Source organism: Hypanus sabinus, chromosome 2 (genome assembly GCF_030144855.1).
Source record: "Hypanus sabinus isolate sHypSab1 chromosome 2, sHypSab1.hap1, whole genome shotgun sequence".
NCBI classification, from domain to species: domain Eukaryota; kingdom Metazoa; phylum Chordata; class Chondrichthyes; order Myliobatiformes; family Dasyatidae; genus Hypanus; species Hypanus sabinus.
The window spans coordinates 95,614,301-95,636,267 of NC_082707.1; the positions used below are offsets into that span (position 1 = coordinate 95,614,301).

At 38.8% G+C, this 21,967-nt stretch overlaps 1 protein-coding gene across 3 annotated transcripts in view; it reads left to right on the top strand.

Moving 5' to 3' along the window:
• Positions 1–21,967, top strand: part of LOC132381298 (pre-mRNA 3' end processing protein WDR33-like) — a 131,241-nt gene that overhangs the window by 29,035 nt on the left and 80,239 nt on the right. For all 3 annotated transcript variants that reach the window (XM_059950679.1, XM_059950690.1, XM_059950685.1), the window contains exons 3-7: positions 3,258–3,326; positions 10,328–10,432; positions 13,876–13,971; positions 15,788–15,939; positions 18,208–18,305. In XM_059950679.1, the coding sequence (XP_059806662.1) occupies positions 3,258–3,326; positions 10,328–10,432; positions 13,876–13,971; positions 15,788–15,939; positions 18,208–18,305 (520 nt within the window). The remainder of the gene's footprint in view (positions 1–3,257; positions 3,327–10,327; positions 10,433–13,875; positions 13,972–15,787; positions 15,940–18,207; positions 18,306–21,967) is intronic.

Sequence of the window (21,967 nt, forward strand, 5' to 3'; positions counted from 1 at the left end):
CAGGTCATCCTTGCACATTGTGACTGCAGTGCTTACCATCTAATAAATTCATTGCAACAATATACCTGTGCTTCTGCAACATGACAACCTAATCTTCAACCTCTAGCACTTAGGGCAAGGGCAGCAGATGTGTAAGCGCCACTGTTTGCAATGCCCCCCCCCCCCCCCCCACCCGTAAGTTCAACAGCCTGACTTGGAAATACATTGCAGTTCTTTTATTGTCACTGGGTTGAAGTGCTAATTGCTCATTCACTAGGGCTGTGGGAATGCCTTTGTGAAGAATGCAATGGTTCACAGTCAATTTTTGAAGGGCATTTAGGGACAGGTGGCAATATTGTCCTTGAGTTGTGGCCATAATTGTTTAAAGAAGTAATGAAATCCCATGGGTACACAAAAAAAGACCGATTCACCCCACAAACCACATTCTACATGAGGTGCATCCTGCTTCATCTGTGGAAGTGTCTGCAGTTCCCATATTGGCCTTATCCCACAAGAATCTATAAAACTAGAATGAAACAAGTCATCTTCAATCCGTAGGGAATGTGTAAGAAGATTGAACAAGTGTCCAGAATATATTTTGGAGGCTTTTTGCTAACAAAGTGAATTGGCTAATAGCTTGTGCTATGTGGAAATGTTAGATTTAATCACTTAGTTGTCAAGATGTATAAGAATATCTGGTTATGTTAGTCCATCCACTTGACATAGCACTGGAGTGAAACACGACTAGACCAGATGAGAATGAGCAGCTTCCCTAAAGATTATAGTGAATCATTTGGGTTTTGTAATAATTGAAGTTTTGTTATTAGCTTTATGATAGTCCATGTCAGTTTCCAGATCATTGAACCGTTTTGCAGATTATGTGATTGGATTAAAGAAGCATAAGAACGCTTTCCCAGCCATTCCCTGCAAGTTTAATGATAGAGCACACAGATGAACCAAATCGAGTAACAAATCTAAGCAGACTTTGTAAGTGTATTGTTGTACTAAGAAAAATGATGGTGCAAGTGATGCTTAAAGCCCTGCCATCCCTTTCACTTTAATAATTTCACAGACATGCTTGAGGTATCTTCTGAAGATGGTCTTTGGTGTTCAGGCACAATTACACAAGCAACTCTTACTGCTTACCCAGATGACCATTCTTTTGAGCCCAGTGAATGAATATAATAGGCTGACTGATCTGGAAGGCAGCTTTTTTCAAGCCACAAACTGCCTGCCACTTTTGACATATGGTGTATCTGACATTTTACTACCTCTTCAGGGGTTCATATGGTTGAAAGGGGCTTTACAGCCATTAATGTATTTTTAAATGTATCATTGTTGTAATATGGGAAATGCAGCAGTCATTTTTCTATACTGGCTTTCGCAAACAACAATGTGCCATTGAAAGGTAATATCTTGTACTCCTTGAAAGTACAGCATTTCAAGAATGGCAAAGATTCTCAATGTTTCATCCCTACTCTTCATTATTCACTCATCCTCTTGCCTCAAGCTGATTAACATTTGAAGTTCTGATAGACAAGATAGCAGCTATCTTGAGATTATACCTCAATGAGAGAAGAAAAATGACATTCTCTTCTGAATTTCAGTGCTCCTATTTACTGAGAGCTTAGAAAACCTGTTTATGAAGTCATTAATGCAGGAGTTGGTAAGCAGAGGAGTGATATCTGTCATATAGAATCAGAGAATATTTATGACCCAGGATGATTCCATTTGGAGCATTGAGTCTGTGTCATCTTTAAATAAAACAATTGCCTTGGACCAAAACTGTGTATGCAGTTTTCTTCTGAAGACCGTGATTTCTCTCCAAGATCTTAACTTGTTAAGTAAAAATTTCCCTTCCTATCGACGAATTATTTTTCCCTAAATCTGTACCCACTGTTCTTTGAACTGTTCTGATAATGGAACTGTTTTTCTTGAACTGATTGTTTTAGCCTTTCAAGAGCAATTATGGTCTAGTGTATGTCTGTCTAAATGTGAACTACTTTGCACCAAAGAAAATTATCCCTGCATTTTCCATTTAATTTTGTATCTGAGATTTGGAGATGATACCCTATTTGTGACCTCAAAAGAAAGTCTTGTCTGACTTCAGCATGCTGCTTCTTGAATGAAAAGACAGCATAAGCATTTCTAACTGTCTCAACATATCTTGCCCCTTTCAAGGGTTAAAATACATACACTTCTTATCCTCAGCATCTTTTGGAACTACTGTTTAGCCTGTCATTATTCTGTCAATCAGAACATGTAACTTCATAGTTCTTGCTATTAAATCTGCCCTTTTGGCTGACTATTCTCTTCACTGTTCACCGTATTTCTAAGCATGATACCACCCGCATATTTACATTGTGTGCCCATGTCACATTTATTAACATTCTGACAATGTTGTAGGGGAATATTTTTGCTGTTACTGTATTTCCATGAATCTCAGTATTGCCATCCTGAGGTTTGTGTGAGTGACTTTAATGCCTACCATGCAGGCGTCATCTAATGAATTTCTTTCAGCTGTGTGTGCTGTTCATCATTCATTCTCCAGTAAGACCATGACATTAGTTTATATTGTTGAGATGTGCATGGAGATGGCTGATAAACTAATCTGGGTGTAATAGTCTCAACAAAATATCCAATCAGGGTAGCCAAATGTGATTGCCTCTAAATAGCTTTTATTCAGCAACTAACTCAAACTTTTTCAAGTTAAAATTTTCCTTCATTGTTTCTCAAACCTGATTTTCGAACATTGCCATTTTCACTTTTCAGCTCTCTGATGCCTCAAGTATATCAAGAAAGGTTTGGAAGATCATTAATCCCTGCCCCCACATTTTCCCATCAACCTAGGTCATCAGCTTGCATTTTATCTATTTTCCCTTCTGAGATTTTGCCAGTTTCCTTTTCCTTGGTAAAGACAAATAGAAAATAATAACTTAGCAGTCCAGTTGTACTGCTTTTGTGGTTATCATGAGGTATCTTTACTCCTACTAAATATTTATGTGCTTACAGTAGACTTTGGATTCTCTTTTATGACAATAGCTATTTTTATCTCATTATGCTATTTTCCTTTTCACTTCCTCTTGTATTGCATCTGGTTCTTGCTAGAATTATTGATGAAAAATCAAAATAGCTGCTTGAATACTGTGGTAACTGCAAAACTAAATGTTGTTTATTATATATGTAAGCTCAATTATCAGAGTACTGTTGTCTTTTATAAGAGCCAAGTGAGTGTTAGAGCAATGCTATTTGCTGATTGTTTCCTTTTTCATTTTTAGAACCGAGTTTGGCAGAGGGATCACAGAGACCTTCGAGCAATTCAGCCTGATTCAGCTTATTATAATGACGTAAGCATCTCAAAGGATGTAAATTGTAATTTGCCTGTACTGGTTTTCTTGTTTTTCTGGTGGTGCTGTTTACAAATTTGTTTTACCAGTGGTGCTTTGAATAGTAAGTACAAATATAGTTCAGTCATTTTAGGAATGAAGTTTCATTTTGTGAATGTACTTCTTAGGTTATGAACTCCAAAGAAGCTGTAATAAAAATAATTAAATCATGCTGAAACATCTGAATGTTGCTAGAATAGATTGGGTTAATTTAAAGAATCAGTCTTGTATTTAAGTGCATCGTCGATAGTCTGGGGGAAAAAAATAAGCAATAGCTATGGATGTATTGGAACGTATTTGTCATCATCCACGATGCTGTGAAATGAACTAAAAGTATATTGTTTCTGCGCCATGATATTTTCTGTTCCACTAATTGTAGACCCTTGCGTATTCCTTCATCACATTAATAGTGGCTAAGAGGTCCATTATCAAGGAGCTTGCATAGATTCACATTTTAGTCAAGACGATATACTCCAGATGAGTTACTGCAAGGTTAGAGGAGGGGTGAGCTATTTAGGCTGTTCTGAGTCTTATCCATTCCTGGTTTGACATTGTTACTTTTCAAGTGGTCTGGCTGTAGGGAGCCTAGCTTGATGAGGATAAACCAGAGTTAGTTTCATGGTGATATAAAGTACATCAGTCAGCAGTAGATCAGATTGGAAACCATGTGATGTGCAGTGAAATGGCTTTCAACCAGTCCTCCAGCAGGGCCAAATCAATGGCCAAGAGAAGAGATGCATTAACAGATCAAGAAAAATGAAAACTTGATGCTGAAAATCTGAAATAAAAAAAAACAGAAAATGCTTGAAATATTCAATAAAACAGACAACATATTTGGAGAAAGAAGTAGACTTTCAGGTCTAAGGCCCCTCATCAGAACTGGAAATGAAGGTAAAGGTGAAAAGACTTAAAACAATTGTTTCTCATACTCCAGATAATACTTGATCTGCGTGTTCCCACAATTTTCTATTTATAGATCAAATCATCATTCCACTTTTAATCAAAGGAGCTAAATTCAGTTGTTTGAACCAGATCATGCCTGGTCTTTATGTGTCTTTGTGTCACATCTGCTTGTTTATGTTGCTATCATGTTCCCTTCATTATTAGATTTCTGTCAGTTCATCCTTTGCTCTTTTTGCTTAGTTTTCTATTACCCCTATGCCCCATACCTCATCTCCTTTTCCCACCTTGTAGTCCTGCACCTTATTCTGTTGTCCTCTACCTACTCTTACCCTGTCACCTTACCTCTCAGTGCACTTTTGGCATCCTGTATGAGTTCATGAATTTAGGCAAGTCACACCATCGTAGGACTGTTACTTTGAATGGTAGGTACTAGGGAGTGTAATGAAACAGATGGACTTAGGAGTAAAGGTGCATTGTGATTGGCGTGAACTCTTTGTGCCAAAGGTCCTGTATCTGTGCTGTACAACACTGTAACTCCTTTCCTGCCCCAGAATTCATGTCTGTCCTCATGCTCTTCCCTATCCAAACCTCATCCACTCATTTCTATTATTTACAGACCTCTTAACAAATTTAATTCGATACCAGATGCCCAAGATTCTATCTTGAATGAGAAGCAAGACCCACTCCCAGCTTTTCTTTCTGGCACACATTTCAGATTTTTTGGGTGGCAGGAATACTCCTACCAGGTCCTCATTACTATTGGTGACTTGGGTGCAGCAGGTTTGCTTCCAGTCTTCCAGTCATAGTGAGAGAACTGATTCTGAGGAATGAGGTAGCTGATCACAGGGTGGATATACTTGAGACACAGATGGGTGGATTATTTGATGTAGATTAATGATGGTGAAGGGCAAGCAGAAATCTAGCAAACAGCATAATTGGAAGATCATTGTCAGTGGAAAGCAGGGGCTTCTTCAAAATGAAGTGAAATGCATATCACCAGTGCTAATGCAACAATTGGGTGACCCCTTTCGGGTGCAAGCGAGATACATTCCCGCAAGGGAGATTACAGTAATCAAAGTCCAAAGGTCCCTTGATGACAAGAAACAGGAAAGATGAAAGAAAGAATATGTATGATACATGTCAGATGAATAACTCCAATGAGAAGCAGGCTGAATATAGGGGGAATTAGCTAGAAATTAAGATAAATAAAAAGAAAATATCAGTGTATCTATAGACATATAAGTTAAGAGGAGAGATGGTGGTGTTTTGAGATAATGAAGATGATCCTCCTTGACTTGGATGAACACGTTGATGTCATGTGGAGATGTGTGCTTCAAGGACTATCATGCAATGCCAACTCAGGACACCCATGTTGGAATGGCTCTGGAAGAGATGCTAGATGAAGATTGATCCAACCCCAGTTGTATCGTCCTAAACAGACAGACTTATGTTTGCCCCCCCCAGGCCACTCATCATGAATTAAGCCAACCAGTTAGAGGTGTGAACACCTGCCATTCAAAACAGCAACAATAAAGCTGATTTTGCCTAGAAGCAGAGGTGTAGTTGGAATATCAAAGGAGAACTTGATATCAGCCTTTACCAGAAAGGTGCCATGAGCAGCTCAGTAAAAGGAGAAACAGAAGGGATAATAAGTCAAATGTCTAGGAAACCTGAAAACACTTAAATAAACCTCTTCTACAATTTATCTGAATGGGACGCAACCTCAATTTATGTAGGAGGTTGCAGTAGAGGTTGAAGAAGGAATCCCCAATACCTTTCTATTACTGGATCAGAGTGAGATGAAAGGATCACTTAATGTATCATTGTTTTTAAAAATGGTGTGTAAGAGCAGGCAGCTGCAGGCCTGGGCTGAGGAACCCATATATAAGTATAATCAGGGGAAGTTTTGAGTTGATGCATGGATTCATTTCCTAGAGCAGCTTGAGTTTCTTGATGCGATAATGGAACAATGAGGCATATGGCATTTATGTAGATTTTTTTTTGAAGGTTCTTAAAAATTCCCCACAAAATGGTTATCGACAAAAATTGAGACTAAAGCAATTGAAGTCTCAGCAGCTGCATAGGTAGAAAATTTTCTTCAAGGAAGAAAGCGGGGAGTTGTATTTCCAACTAGAGAATTATAGACCTTTCAGTTCCATGGAGTTAGTACTGGGATAAAATCTGTAGGTGACTTGAGGTTTGAGTATGTACAAAAGAGTACGCATTAGCTGGAAAAAAGGCAAATAGAAAAAATGGGGGATGATATGGATAGAATGACATTGGTCTAAATTATGGGCAAGTTCCTGGGCATAAATAAAAATTCTTGAAAGTAACAGCACATTGACAAATGCGTATGGGATGCTGGGATATTTACATGGAATCATGGAATTCAAAAGATTAAGTTAAAGCTGTTTAATCCACGGTTAGAGTACTGCATCCATGTCCAAACTTCAGGAATGTTACAGCGATGCTAGAGAATGTGGAAAAGATTTATTGGAGGGCTTCAGGGGATTGGTGTCACAATTTTTTTCCTTCCATTTCTGTTGCAAGAGTCTGAAATTTCAGAAAGGGGGAGTCTTGTTTTCTGTGGCTGCAACTCATCACAATTTAGTCAAAATATTAAAAATTAAACAATACTAGTTATTTTTGAACAGTGAAGAGGAAATTGTCTCAGACGTTGAATTGAGTAGGTTGGAGAATGGTAAGACTGCTATCCTAAGCCATTGATAGGGTCATAGATGGTGAATTAAACCAAGACCGACTTTAAATCAAAGGAGCTATGTGAATTCTGACAGGGAGAGGTAGGCATCCTGTTCTGCCTCTTCACTCTTCTCTATTGCTTCCAGGTGTGAGTGCCAAAAATCCCATAATACTGTGACTGGCCTAGGTGTCAATGATGCAGCATTGTGGGGTGACAGCCAGTCTGATGTGTTGGGTCATTTGTGGCCTAATGAATACAAATGACCTCCATGTTACGAAGGGGTTGCATTCCTAGAAAGTGCTTTACTTTGCGATTTCTACAATGCATACCCCTTTTTTCTCCATTGGGTCCCATGTTATAAGTGGAGCTGTGTTCCTGTACGATGTTTTTTTTTTCCCTCAGTTACAAAACACCATGGCACAAACAAATGTTCTTTACCCCTTCTAGCCTATGCCAGACAGGTCGTCTGCCTAGTTCCATCTGCCTGCTCCCGAACCATAGCCCTTGGTACCTCTTTCATCCATTTACCTATCCAAGCTTCCCTTAAGTGTTGCCACTGAATCCATGTGTACCATTTCTACTGGCGCCTCATTCCACACTTGCACCGCCCTCTGAGTGAAGCTCTCCTCAGATTCCCGTTAAATATTTCACCTTTCACGCTGAACCTTTGACCACTAGTTTTAGTCTCACCCAACTTGAGGGTGAAAAGCCTGTATGCATTCACCCTATCTATACCCCTCATAATTTAGTATACCTCTGTAAGATCTCCCCTGATTCTCTTGCACTGCAGAAAATAAAATTCTAAAATATTCAACCTTATCTTATAACTCAGGCCCTCAAGTTCCAGTGATATTATTGTAAATCTCTACACACTTTCCTGTAGGTAAGTGACTAGAACTGCATGCATTCCTCCAAATTCAGCATCACCAATGTTTTATATGCATTTTCAATCTTCTAACTCCTGTGCTTATTTCCCTGATTTACAAAGGCCAATGTGTCAAAAGCTCTAAACAATCGTATCTACCTTTAATGCCACTTTCTAGGAAATATGGATCAGAACTCTCGGGTCCTTTTGTTCTATCACACCCTGCAGTGCCACACCACGGTTTGTCCTTCCAGGGTGCAACACCTCACACCTGCATTCATTAAATTCCATTCCATTCTGCAGATGTTAGAAATCCAAAGAAGGACAGACAGAGGCAGAGAGAGAGATGCGCGCGCGCACACGCGCACACACACACACACACACACACACACACACACACACACACTCCCTCACACACTCACACACTCTCACACTCTCACACTCTCACACTCTCACACACACACACACACACACACACACACACACACACACACACACACACACACTCACTCACTCATTCTTCTGGAGGAACTTAAAACAGGTCAGGCAGCATCCAGGCAGAGGAATAAATGGTCAACAACATTTTAGTTCATCAGGACTGGAAAAGAAGGGGGAAGAAGCCAGAATAAAAAGGTGGGAAAGGGGAAGGAGAACAAGCTGGCAAGTGACAGGTGAAATCAGTTGAGGTAGGAGTGGTCGGCAATGAAGTGAGAAGCTGGGAGGTGATAGGTGGAAGAGGTAAAGGGTTGAATAGGGAGGCATCTAATAGAAGACAGCAGACCATAGGGGAAAGCGAAGGAGGAGCGACAGTAGGGGAAGGTGATGAGTATGGGGAGAGGGAAGGAGTAAGAATGTGGAATGGAGGCAAGGGGGAGAAATTAAAGGAAGCTAGAGAAATCGATGTTTCTGCCATCAAGTTGGAGGCTCCCAAGTTGGAATATGAGGTGGTGTTCTTCCACCCTGTGAGTGGCCTCATCACAATTGAGAACGCGTCAGTCCATGTCTGATTAACTTCCAGTTAATGCCTCCCCAGCCTCATCTTATGTTGACTGTTTATTCCTCTCCATAGATGGATCCTGACTTGCTGAATTCCTCCAGCATTTTGTGTGTGTTGCCATTTTCCAGCTCATTTTCCCAGATGGTCCGTATCACTTTGCAATCTTTGATAGCCATTCTCATGGCCCACTGCACTCCAATCTTGTCATCCACAAATTTTCTGGTCCAGTTGAAGTCATATAAAATCATTTCATTAGCAATGATGAAAGGACCTAGCAGAGTTGTTTCATATCTGTGACAAAACTCATAGATAAGAAATGAATTTTGAAAGTGGGATATCAGAAAAAGTGTTACGATTAGTGAATAGGGATTCAATGCGGAAGGGTGGTTTAGAAGGAGTTCATGAAGGTAGTAGGTTAAAATATGGTGACTTAGTGAAAGTGGGGTAAGGGCTGAGGGATTACTTTCAGGAGGCTGTGTAAGATGCCGCTCCCCACAGTGCAGCATGTCAGAGACTTTATTTGGCAGATGAAGAGCTTGGCAGCACTGTGCTTGAAATGACTTAACATGTCTTTAGGCTGAATAAGTTGTGGCAAAGCAGGGATTAACCGTGACGGCCAACTGAAGTAATGTAACATCTTGTCCAAATTGTGTTGCCCTGCCATATGAGTGACTACACATTTTCTTTTGAATTTTGTGTTTCTTTTTCCACACTCATTCCATGAAGGCATGTTTTTGTTAACTCGAAGTGCTGCAATGTGATGGTTGCCTGTACCAATCTTCATGCAGCCCAGTATATATTCTGTGTAATTCAAATTGGGACTAAGGATTGAGGGACTTCACCTGCGCATGGTATGAAGCAGTTTAAGAATTGATTAGATGGAGATGTAAGAGATCATGACTCTTTCAGGAAGGATAAAAGATGTAATGTGAATTTCTCCTTGAAAGTTAAAAATAGAACCAATGAGTGCATTCATGGCGGAAATGGATTAGGCACTTATCAGACAATTTGCACTGTTTTGGGGAAAGAGATGGATAAATGTGACAGGGATTGCTCAACTGGGAGCCAGTGTTGGCTGGAAGGGGTATCTCCTGAACAGTTACAATTCTTTGATAATTATGAGTGGGCATGGGCGACATTGGTAAGACCATTTCAAATTGTTTAATGTTTATATTGTGCAATTTGTATAGTTTAATTTCAGTCAGTTTTTGTTAGTCTTAGAATTATCCAGCACAGGAACAGGCCTTCCAGCTCTACCAGTTTGAGTGCTTTCTATAATCTGAACTGTTTTGATATACTATTGAATTGATTTAGTCATTTATGATGTTAGGTTGGTTCTATTAATGACTTTATGGACGCTTGATTATCTTTGTGTTACTGGTTTCCTTGTTTGTCTAAAAGGATTTTGCCTTTGTCATTGGTTCTTTTAATTGATCCTTCCACTTTCTAAAGAAGAGAAACTTGTGTTACATCTGTGTCTTCAACATATTTTGTAGCTGGTGCCACCCATGGGAATGCTGCACAATCCAATGAATGCTGTGACAACAAAATTTGTGCGAACCTCAACTAACAAAGTGAAGTGTCCGGTGTTTGTTGTCAGGGTAAGTTCTCAAGGAAAGAACATTTGAGTTGTGAATCTTTTGGGCTTGCCATGTCACTGCATGGCAGTAATTAGCAAGGTAAAATGAATAACAAGGGGAAATCCAAACACTTTAAAACATCCTGAACTTGACCAAAGCATTCTGAGATCATGATTGACACGTGGAGAAGTAACCAAAAATACAGAGGCAAAGGAAAGTTCCGATGGTGCAATGATGTTGGCTCTTGCAAAGGAGATCATGATGTTTCAAAAACTGGGTAAAGATGTTTTGGAGGCAGAAAATTGTACTTGTGTGGAACTGGACACCATCTTTATAACTACAACGTTGCTTTAAATGGTTTACACTATTCATCCATAAAGGGATTTGTCTAATTAAGTTCCTTATTACAATGAAGGAATTGGTTGACTTCAGTCAGTTTCTGATTCATAAAAGTTGTGAAGCTGGTAAATAGTGTAAACCATTTAAAGCAACATTGTAGTTATAAGGATGGTGTCCAGTTCCACACAAGTACAATTTTCTGCCTCCAAAACATCTTTACCCAGTTTTTGAAACATCATGATCTCCTTTGCAAGAGCCAACATCATTGCACCATCGGAACTTTCCTTTGCCTCTGTATTTTTGGTTACTTCTCCACGTGTCAATCATGATCTCAGAATGCTTTGGTCAAGTTCAGGATGTTTTAAAGTGTTTGGATTTCCCCTTGTTATTCATTTTACCTTGCTAATTACTGCCATGCAGTGACATCATTGGCACTCAACTCCATTACTACTTTTAACCTGTCTTATGTATTAACACTTGCTACTTAAAATGCCTTTTTTTTTTGTTCACTTCATTTTATTTGTGCTACTAATGAAAACCTCATCAATGTTGTGATGGCAGATAATCCATTCTGCTTCAGTTCAATTACCGTAGATTCCGGACTACAGAGCGCACCTGATTAAAAGCCGCACGCTCTAATTTTAGAAAGAAAATCAATTTTGTACTTGTACAGGCTGCACCGGATTTTAAGCCGCAGGTGTCCCACGTTGTAATATGAGATATTTACACAGAAAGATATTACTCGTGAGGATTTTTTAACTTTTAATTAAATCCGTATGGTAACATAAATATATATTGCAAATGCTTTTTTTCGAACAGTGCCTGTAACACAGCTACTTTTAAATATACATACGTATCGGTAACACAAATTACGTTGCGTATACTTTTTTACTGAACAGTGCACGAACAACATTCCAATATCTCCTAACGACTGGTAAAAAAAATATATATACTGCAGCCTACCAGGAAAAGTTATTGATCGCCTTCTTCATCTTCCTCCTGCGCACTAAAACCATCAAAGTCCTCTTCTTCAGTGTCCGAATTGAACAACCTCAGGATCTCGTCACTCACTTCAGTCTCTTCATTGTCGCTCTCACTTGAGCGCACGCGGTCCTCTTCATCACGCAGCAGTCCAGCCTTTCGAAACCCGTTGGTGATGGTGGATGTTGTGACACGGCTCCACGCATTTAGGATCCACTGGCAGACTTGAGTTAAAGATGCTCTTCGCATGCGTCCTGTTTTGGTAAAGGATTTCTCGCCGCTCGTCATCCAAGCCTCCCACTCAACGCGCAGCGCCACTTTAAATGCCCGGTTCACACTGATGTCCAGTGGCTGCAAATACTTCGTGGTGCCCCCAGGAATCACAGCTGGAATTGAGTTTGTACTCTTGATGGCAGCTTTCACTGAACTTTCATTGTCAGCCGCTTAAAAATCACCATCGGTGGAAGCTTTAGTCCGGATGCTGTGCAGCTCAGAACACAAGTAAAATGCGTTCTCTCATGGCCACTTGTTTTCAGTGTAATGGACGAGTCACCTTTTTTAATAACAGTCCGAGTGAGAGGCAGGTCAAATGTCAAAGGTACTTCATCCATATTTATGATATCATCTGGCCCGATGGAATTCTCCGCTATCTTTGTTTGAGTGACTGTGCGGAAGTTAGCAAGCTTTTCCTCGTGGTGGGGAGGGAGCTGCTGACACAGAGTCGTGCGTACCCTGACGGACAGGCCTTTTCGTCTCATAAATCTAAAACACCACGATGGCCCACCTTTAAAATCTTCAATTTTCATTTTGGTGGTGATTGCTTTAGCCTTCAGTCTGATCTGCACGGTAGAAACACCGTGGCCGCCTGCTCTCTGTGTGTTAACCCAGTCTTCAAGAAAGTTTTCAAGTTCGGGCCATCTGCTATGATTACCACTGAAAGCTTTTGTTGTCTGTTTGCATTGACTCAGTTCTTCACGCTGGCGTCTCCACCGTCTCACCATTGATTCATTTATGCCAAGATTATGTGCAGCAGCTTGATTTCCTTCTTCAACCGCCAGATTGATTGCCTTTAACTTAAAAGCTGCATCATATGCTTTTCTTCGAGTGTTTTCCATGTTGATGAGGGTGAGTACAAATGACTGATTTACAATAATTTAATTGTGAAAGTGCGCTTGATTTATCGTACAATTTCATTGGACCTCTGTGAACTACTCATCAATTTTATTGGTCTACTGTTACGAAGCAAAATGTTTTTGGCGGCATGAAAAAAAACATGCATTAGCCGCACCGTAGTATAGGCCGCAGTGTTGCCGCAGTGTTCACAGAGTGGGAAAAAAGTAGCGGCTTATAGTCTGGAATTTACGGTAACCCCTTCTTTGTGCCTGTGTTAGTATTGGCAGCAAAATTTTTGGTTTGACAGTAGCTGTTACCTTTGCATGAGATCTGCATGTGATGTTATGTAAGCTGCTGCCATGGGAATTACAAATGCCTGGCATTTAAATTTGACCGTGCTTGCATGGCAATATTAAACGTGCATTCTTATTGTTAAGGTGTGTTCCCAAGCTCATGTATTTGCTTTCATTTGATGGGTGGGTCTCAGCTTTGAGGTTGAATTGCAGTAGAATATTTCTATCTTGAAGTCTTTGTATAGGTGCCATGTGAAACAAGAGTAATGTACCTGTATATACCTACAAAGTAATCAAGTTTTTATTTGAAAAGTGGTCTAATATTTAATGTTACTGTCTTTAACAAAATACAAACGTTACTCTATGCCATTTAATTTTTTTTGGGAAAACGAATGTTTAGAAACCTAAATTTCTTTTCTACTAACACTAATACAGAAGACAAGAAATAAACATCTAAAACAAAAAGTTTATAAAACATTTGGGGTGCCTAAGACTTTTGCACGGAACTGTATGATCTCTGTTCAGCACTATAGTCAAAATCCATTTAGGTCTCCATTAAATCTTGAACGTATGACCAAAGCCTATGGCTCTGTCATAGACAAATTAAAAATATTTAGGTGATGGGCATATAAAATGTTTGAAATCCTGTTCCTTTGTTAGACAGTTGTACAAATTTACCTGATTCTTTTGGTTGCTGTTTATTTATGTGTGTGAATTTTTGTTTTTGTTCTGATTTAGTGGACTCCTGAAGGAAGACGTTTAGTTACCGGTGCTTCAAGTGGAGAGTTCACTCTCTGGAATGGGCTGACATTTAATTTTGAAACAATTTTACAGGTATGAAGTGGGAGATAGGGAAAGGAGAAAGGTTTGTGAATAAAAATGGAGTTGTGTAATGTGTCCTGTGCTGTAGCAACAAATTTTTAACAAGTTTTTACTAATGTTTCCATTGAAATGAAGCATCTGTTGTGGGTTTCAACAGATCTATACTTACGTTGATTAACAAATAGCCATTTGTCAGTTGTAGTATTTAGGCAAAACAATCTCATTTGATTAGGGTGGTATCCACTGATCTTAAACAGTTATCCTGGGTTATTTTTGTCAGAAGTGCCAGTGATATTGCAGTTGCTCCCTTGCTGTGTGTAAGTTTTATTTTCACATATTCAAATCCTTGTCCATTTAGTTTGGCACCTTGTTTCAAATTTCTGCCCAGCTATTCAGATATGCGAAGATGGAGAAGGTTTCTCATTGTAATTTTACCTGATACTATTATCTGTTGGTGGTCCAACCTGATATTGTAAACCTGACCTCAGGGAAACTATGGCATAAATTATGCATGCTTCTTTCTGGTCAGGAGCACACCATGTATCAACTCACATGCCTGCCATGTCAGATGCCATCTGCCCCACTGTTGCAGATCCCACGTTAACTATCACAGAACTGGAGTAGAAGAATTCATCCAACGTATCTGATTGCATGATGGAATTGGGCATTTTGTTATCAACATTATTCAATAGTACTATTTAGTTGCTGTGGACACAAATAAAGTAAAAGCAATTATTCTCATGAAGTTAAATTAACGGTCTTGTTTGAACACTTCAGTTGTTCCAACTACACCAGCACTAATGACTTCAATTTATAGTAGTAGTCCTGCCAACAATGCAAACAGAATATTTTTAAATTTGTCATCTCCATATTTTTAAGATTTTTCCGCCATTGACTGATTAATCCATAACTTTTGCCTCTTATTTAAGTTCCTGATATACTTAAGTATTGTTACTCACAGTCTATTCCCTATTGAAGTAGTTGATTCTTAACAGTGATGAGCTATTAAATTGGTTTCTTCCTTTTGCCATTACCTGGAATGATAGATTTGTCCAGTACCATATTTTTATTGAATGTTGTAAATAATTTTAATTGCACAAAACAAGTTGGTGAAACATCGGGAAGTTTTGTCTTAATGATCATATTATTAACATCAGAGCTCTTAATCTGTGATTCTCTTAGAGATCATGAGTATTTACTATTTTTCCATGCTCTTCAGTTTGCATTTGATTTTTGCACTTTCTGCTTTTTCTTCCTATTCATGTTGTTCTGAGAGGATTAACCTCAGTTGTTCAACTTCAGTAGTTCCATCTAGTTTGCCCATAGTACTTAGAAATGAGATTCTATTCAGAAATTATGCCTCTGTACCATATCTGCACTGGGTAAAGTAACCGAGCCACCCTGGCTGTTAATCAAGGTTACATGTTAGTTTGAGGTCATTGTTGCTGGTGTTTGATTTGTCATAATGTACAGAAGCCTACTCTCCAGCATAAGTGTCAAATACCAACAGATGCCAAAAGCTCTCTCCCCCCATTTTTGGTACAGTTGCCTTCAAATACCCTTTCCAACAGTAGGAATAGCCTCATATTATGTATTATCAGACCCATGTGCAAGCAGATTCAGAGAAATATCAGTGAAAGTTTATGGTTGGTACTGGTGTACTGAGCTACAAATCAAGAGCTTATTAGATTGTTAGGCTGTTCAGGTACTCCAGAAGTTAGCAACTAAAGTGATGTTGCTTTAGACAAAATAAATGTTCATGTGAAATGGAAATTTAATGTTTGTAAAGCATCTTAAAAATGTATTCTGCATTTTTTTCTCTCAACAGGCTCATGACAGTCCAGTTAGAGCCATGACCTGGTCTCATAATGATATGTGGATGCTGACAGCTGACCATGGTGGATATGTGAAGTATTGGCAGTCCAACATGAACAATGTGAAGATGTTCCAAGCTCACAAGGAGGCGATTAGAGAGGCCAGGTGGATTAATGCTATGCAGTTTTCTGTAGGGATTGGTATAAATATATTGTCATTTCAATGTATTCTAGGTGAAGTTGTGCATGGTTTCAATGAAACCCTGGGAGTGATGCCTCAGATTTTATGCTCAATATTTTTATTTGTCTCCTCATTTATACAGAGAACCACATTGTCTACTATAGAACCATGGTGTGGTATGGATACATTGCCATTTTTGAGAAATGTGGATGTTGGCAGTATGCTTTACTGCTCAGAGTTTTGCTGCAGTGCTAATGTGTACAAGTATTCCTTTTATGAGTTCTTTGTAAAGCAAGATTTGACATTTTAAATAAAGTATTTCCTTTTTTTTCTAAAACTGAATAAAGGTTAAAACTTCAGAAATAAAGCCAGTTGCATCACCAAAGTAAAATGGTCACCAGGGTCCAGATGATGGTGATCTATGGAGGAATTAAAAATAAATACTAGGTCACAGACATCCATCTACAACCAGTGACAACCGAGATTGAAGAACTTCAAAATGATAAAATTTTAAAATCATTTTAGTGTTTTCACCATAAAAGCAGTAAAATTAAGCGGTGGGTTTTGCAGCTTGTAACATTTACTTATGGTTTGATTTCACTGGAGAGCAGCAGATTTTTTTTAGGAATCTTTTATCCCATTTCATCTATGTACCCATTACATTGAGCATGTCGTGTCAGTGAACACATTTTAGTATCACCAGATAATACTGTAACTTACCTATTTAGACCATGAACCAAAGCAAGTCAATGAGCAATTAGTAAGGCCAAAGGGATTTTCCATCATTGCCAGGACTGGCAGTCTTTGAAATATTCTTCAAAATTTTTGTGCTGACAGATTAACATCCTGGTTATGTTCTGATTATCGGGCTGTTATCTGTTGACACAGCATACTAGAAGAACCAAACGGCAGCACAGGGATACTGCACAATTGAGCACAAATGTGATCAGATGTAGCTATTAGCAACAGCATTCATGTGGCTATGACTGTTGGCGCCCAGATGTACAACACTGTGATACTTGTGCTTGGTGTGACTAAGTGAAGCTGTATCTTTTAACATCTGGTGCTTTCAGAACAGCAATGTACCTTTAAATTTCACATTTACAGATACCTTTCACAAGTCATAAAAAATCACAACCTAACTAATTTGATTTAATTGACAAAATCTCATTGTTTTTGAAACTGAGTTTCACAATGATAGAATTTTGCTGGTTTTCTTTAACCCACTACATTACTCTTGCTAAATTCTGCAGCCAACATGTATTTTTATAACAAAGCCCTATTCCTTTGCTTCTGTGAATGACATACTTGGGTCATTGCTTTGATGATGAGACAGATATGAGAAAGTGCTATTTACCATTACTGCCATATGGAAAAGCATTCATGTATGGATTCAAATTTTATGCAGATTTGCTATGCAAACCTTAGTATACATTTGTAGCCAGTGCTTATTCATCTTGCAGTTATCACCTTATGTGGAAGTGTATACACTACCCATGGCATTGCAAAAGCTCAGCAACCTAAGGGTTTTTAACATGCTGGAACTTTGATTATAGGCACACCTGCAGTCAAGACACTTGATTTCATTGGAGTCTGATGTGGTTATGGATGATCTAACAAAACAGATAGTGGAGTGTCCTTGTTCTGAACTTTCACAATTAAGTATTTTTTGTTATGGGTGATAAATAATTATAATCACCATCATGGCTTTGTGTCTGGCTGGGCAGCTGTAGATGGGGCTTCATGTTGGGGAGTCCAACGCCGGTGGGAGACCCGCCATGGTGATGGCCTCGACCTTGGGAGACCCGTCATAGGTCTGGCCTCATTCTTGGGAGACCTGCCATAGTTATGGCTTCAACTCTGGGAGGCCAGAGCTCTACATCTGGGTGCAGAGTGGGAGTTTTGGCTCAACATGTTTGTCTCCAGCAAGAGTTGGTTTGATGATATTTCAGAATGCTTCATTAAGAAATCTTAAATAATCTAAATAAATCTGTTGGAAATTGGGAGAAAAATCTTGCTGTCAAACTTTGTGTAACAAGACTTCAGTCAACCAATTTCTGTTTTCTCCTAATGGAGGATGCACTCCCATGTTAGCAGTTAAGTGAGGTTCCAGGCTAAAGCATTGTGGTTATTCTAGTTAACTTCTGGATCCATTTGTACAGAACACTTGTATGAGGATGAGCCAGATTGGGCTCTGTTCGGCTCGTGTTAAATGCTGACATCTTTCCCCTACTGTGTGTCTTCATGTAACAGTTTCTCACCTACGGATAATAAATTTGCCACATGTTCTGATGACGGCACTGTTCGAATTTGGGACTTTCTTCGATGCCACGAGGAACGTATACTTCGAGGTATGTAAAGCAAAATGCTACTATATCATTTTTATACTGGGCCGACCAGTTTAATTAAGGGTGTTCATCCTGGTGTTCAAAAATCCACCACACAATTGCTTAGATAGGTTCTAACAGATTAAAATGTCTGCAATTTACACTTATCAAAGTGATAAGGAAAGCACATCTTTTATACCTACGATTCACATTTAAACAAAACTGACATGCTCGCTAATTCTTAATTCTGCACCTCCTCAGCATGGTGCCATTTATTTCCCTCTATCTCTCATATATGTGTCTTCATTTGAGATGATGAATTTATAACGTGGGGCATCTCACTTTGTAATTTGTGTTGGGCCAGTGTGAGAAGTATGGTTTTATAACCTTGGGGGTTAGTGTTTCACAGTTGAAAAATGCATGTGGTTATTGTCCCAGGACTTTCAGCAGAGAATAATACAGAATCTAAAACTTTTGCTCTCCACTGTCAATCATCAGCTATTACGGGCAGTTGATAATAAATTATGCACAAGATCTATTCTGCAATTTAAGCATCTCAGTTTGAACACTCTGATCTTGATTTGTTACTACAATACTATAGTTTATTGCCAAATGGAATTTGATAGCAGATGGGCTTGAATAAAATATGTGCTTTTCAGCACTGCTTTACCAACTGTGCAAACAAACACACTTTGAAATGTTTCTGCTCAGCCAGCAGTATTCCCATTGCTCAGCGAGCTAGTTTCAGGTTCAAAAAAAACAAATTCCAGAGCACAAAAATCTAGGTTGGCAATTCAGTGCAGCACTGAGGGAGTGTCACACTGTCTTAGTACATCTTTCAGATGAAATAAGTAGCTGAGGGTCCCAACTGCTCTCTTGAGTGAGCCGAAAATGTCCTTAGTTGTTATATGTAGGAAAATCATTCCTGTTGACGAAGCCAGTGTTTATTTCTCATTCGGTAGCATTTTAAACAAGTTATTACCATTTATTAAGAACTTTCTCTTTAGATTACATTTGCCTTTGCTGATTTTTCTTTGTTTAAGCAGTTAGGCTATTTCATTGAATACATTGGTTTGTCATATGGTTGTGACAAGAGCTGGTGTTTTTCTTCTGAATGGATAGGGAGTGAGCCAAGTTCAGTAAATACTGCATCAAGATTGTGCTATATAATTTCCATCTACCTGAGATGGCTGACAAGACTAAGGCTTAACATTTCATATGAAAGATAATATCTTGCACCATTCTCTGACCCATAGTCTTGCCTAAAGTTGGTGTTCATCTGCAAGTGGGGCTCCAACTAATGATCTGGCATCGGTGAGAACAAAGAGCAAAAATGACAGCTACTGTTCATGTCCAAATCAAGCTTAGGGTGATAGATGAGGTACACGCAGAACTAACCTACATTTAATATTAATTGTCTCTCTATTCTACTTGTGTGCTGGGAAGTCTTAAAGAGCCTTTAGAATTTTCAGTGTCAAAGTTAATTATACAATGCAAAAAAAATGCATTCAAATTTACTATGGTAAGACAGCCTGGTTTAACACTAATTTGTTATCTGTTGTCAACTGACAGATCCTTTGGTTAGTCATACAGATTTTGATCATGGAATGGGTGCTTTCTAGTGATATTTGCTTTATTGTAGTTTATGGAAAAATCTGCATCAGAGAGCTGGGCCTCTTCCAGCATCTATAATTGCTTATGTTTCGTGGGAGGGTGCAGTGGGGATGAATGGTCATTATAGTGTTACTGGAGGATGAAGTGAAATGCAGCATGACCAAATTGAAAATTGTGTTAATATAGCCTTTAATGTGTATTAGTTGAAGGGCAGCATCTCCAATAATACAGTATTCTTTGCTATCATTCCAAATCCTCAACCCTTTGACCCATGAGTAAAAATATCATGAAGTAAGCAAGAGTGATGTATAAGTCAAAAATCAATACTTCAGGCGCTGAAAGGCTGAAATTATTTTAAGAGAAAATTCAGCAAATACCTAGGTTAGGCAGCACTCACAGAAAAAACAATTGTTTTTCAGTTTGAAAACATCAGAAATGGAAAGGTAGGAAAGCAAGTTGTCACGAATCTGCAGAGGAGATGGAGGAAGTGATAAATAGGACAAAGTATCTCTGATCAAAAGAGCAGAGATGCCCGAGTGGACTAATGTTTACAGAGCCATCTGAATCACAGATTAGTATGTTAACAGCAGTTGTATTAAATGTGCTCATTGCTGCTCTTTTGCATAAATCAGAGTTTGAATATGGGACCTGTCCTTCCTTCTATCACACCATGCTGTGAATGTTTTCTAAAGCTGGGTTCAGAAAGTGCTGTTCAGAGATGTTAAATTTTGTCATCCTCTACAACTTATACATTTCTGAAAATTTTCAAATGTTCTTGCAGAGTTAAAATATTTTCATAAGTCTTTAGAATTTTAGGGAGATAATGCGATGGTGAGTTTAATCTCTGAAGTTTCAGTTCAGCCCTGACTTAAGTTTTTAGTACAACAATACTGTATATTAAATTACCAACAAGAGATAATCTGCAGATGCTGGAAATCCAAGCAGTGCTCACAAAATGCTGTTGTATATTAAGTTGCTGGATTAGTATCCAGATACCAGCTTCATTAATTCAGAGATGTTCAAGTTCTATCATGGCAACAGGAGAGTCTAAACAACAAATGAAAAATTGAATAAAAGGATAGTATCAGTTATGGCAACCATGATTGTTGTAAAAAATCCATCCAGTCCACTAATGGAATTCTACCATCTTTGTTTGATCTGGCCTGCATGTGACTCCCAACAATGTGAGTGCCATTTTTGTTTTTACTGGCAATTTGGCTAGTTAGGGATATCAGAATAGACTCAAAACTGATAATGTAGAATTAGTCCACATTTTAAAAAGTTTTATTCAGTCAACTTGCTCTGCAAATTACCGACATCTGAGGTTACTTTATAGCATAGGAACATAGAAAATAGGTGCAGGAGTAAGCCATTCGGCCCTATGAGCCTGCACCACCATTCAGTATGATCATGGCTGATCATCCAACTCAGAACCCTGTACCTGCTTTCTCTCCATACCCCCTGATCCCTTTAGCCACAAGGGCCATATCTAACTTCCTCTTAAATATAGCCAATGAACCGGCCTCAACTGTTTCCTGTGGCAGAGAATTCCACAGATTCACCACTCTCTAGCATTTTATGTTGAAATTGAATGTAATATATGTATCTCTTGTGGATGGAAATACTTTACCTTAATTTTTCTAAATTTTTTTGGGAATCTTGAGTGTTATAAGGCCAGCATCTATTGTCTATCCCAAATGGCCTTAAGATGGGCAGTGGTGTGCTGCTGCTTTGAATGACTGGTTCTTCTGGTGAGTATATCCCCACCCAGTGGTGCTGATCAACAGGGAGTTCCAAATCTGGCAACATAGAAGGGCCAGAAATAAATTCCAAATCAGGACCTGTAAATAGCAGTGTTACCATGCACTTGCTAAACTAGTTCTATTTAGCAGTTGAAGGATTGAATGGTGCCTTCATGAGTTAACAGCAGTGAACTTTGTGAATGATGTTCACTGCAGTTACCATGTTGTAAAGGGAATAAATATTTAGGATTATTGATTAAGTACTGAATGCTTTCTCTTGGGTTGTGTCAAGCTTGACACAGTCTTGTGTCTTGTAGTTAGAAAGGATAT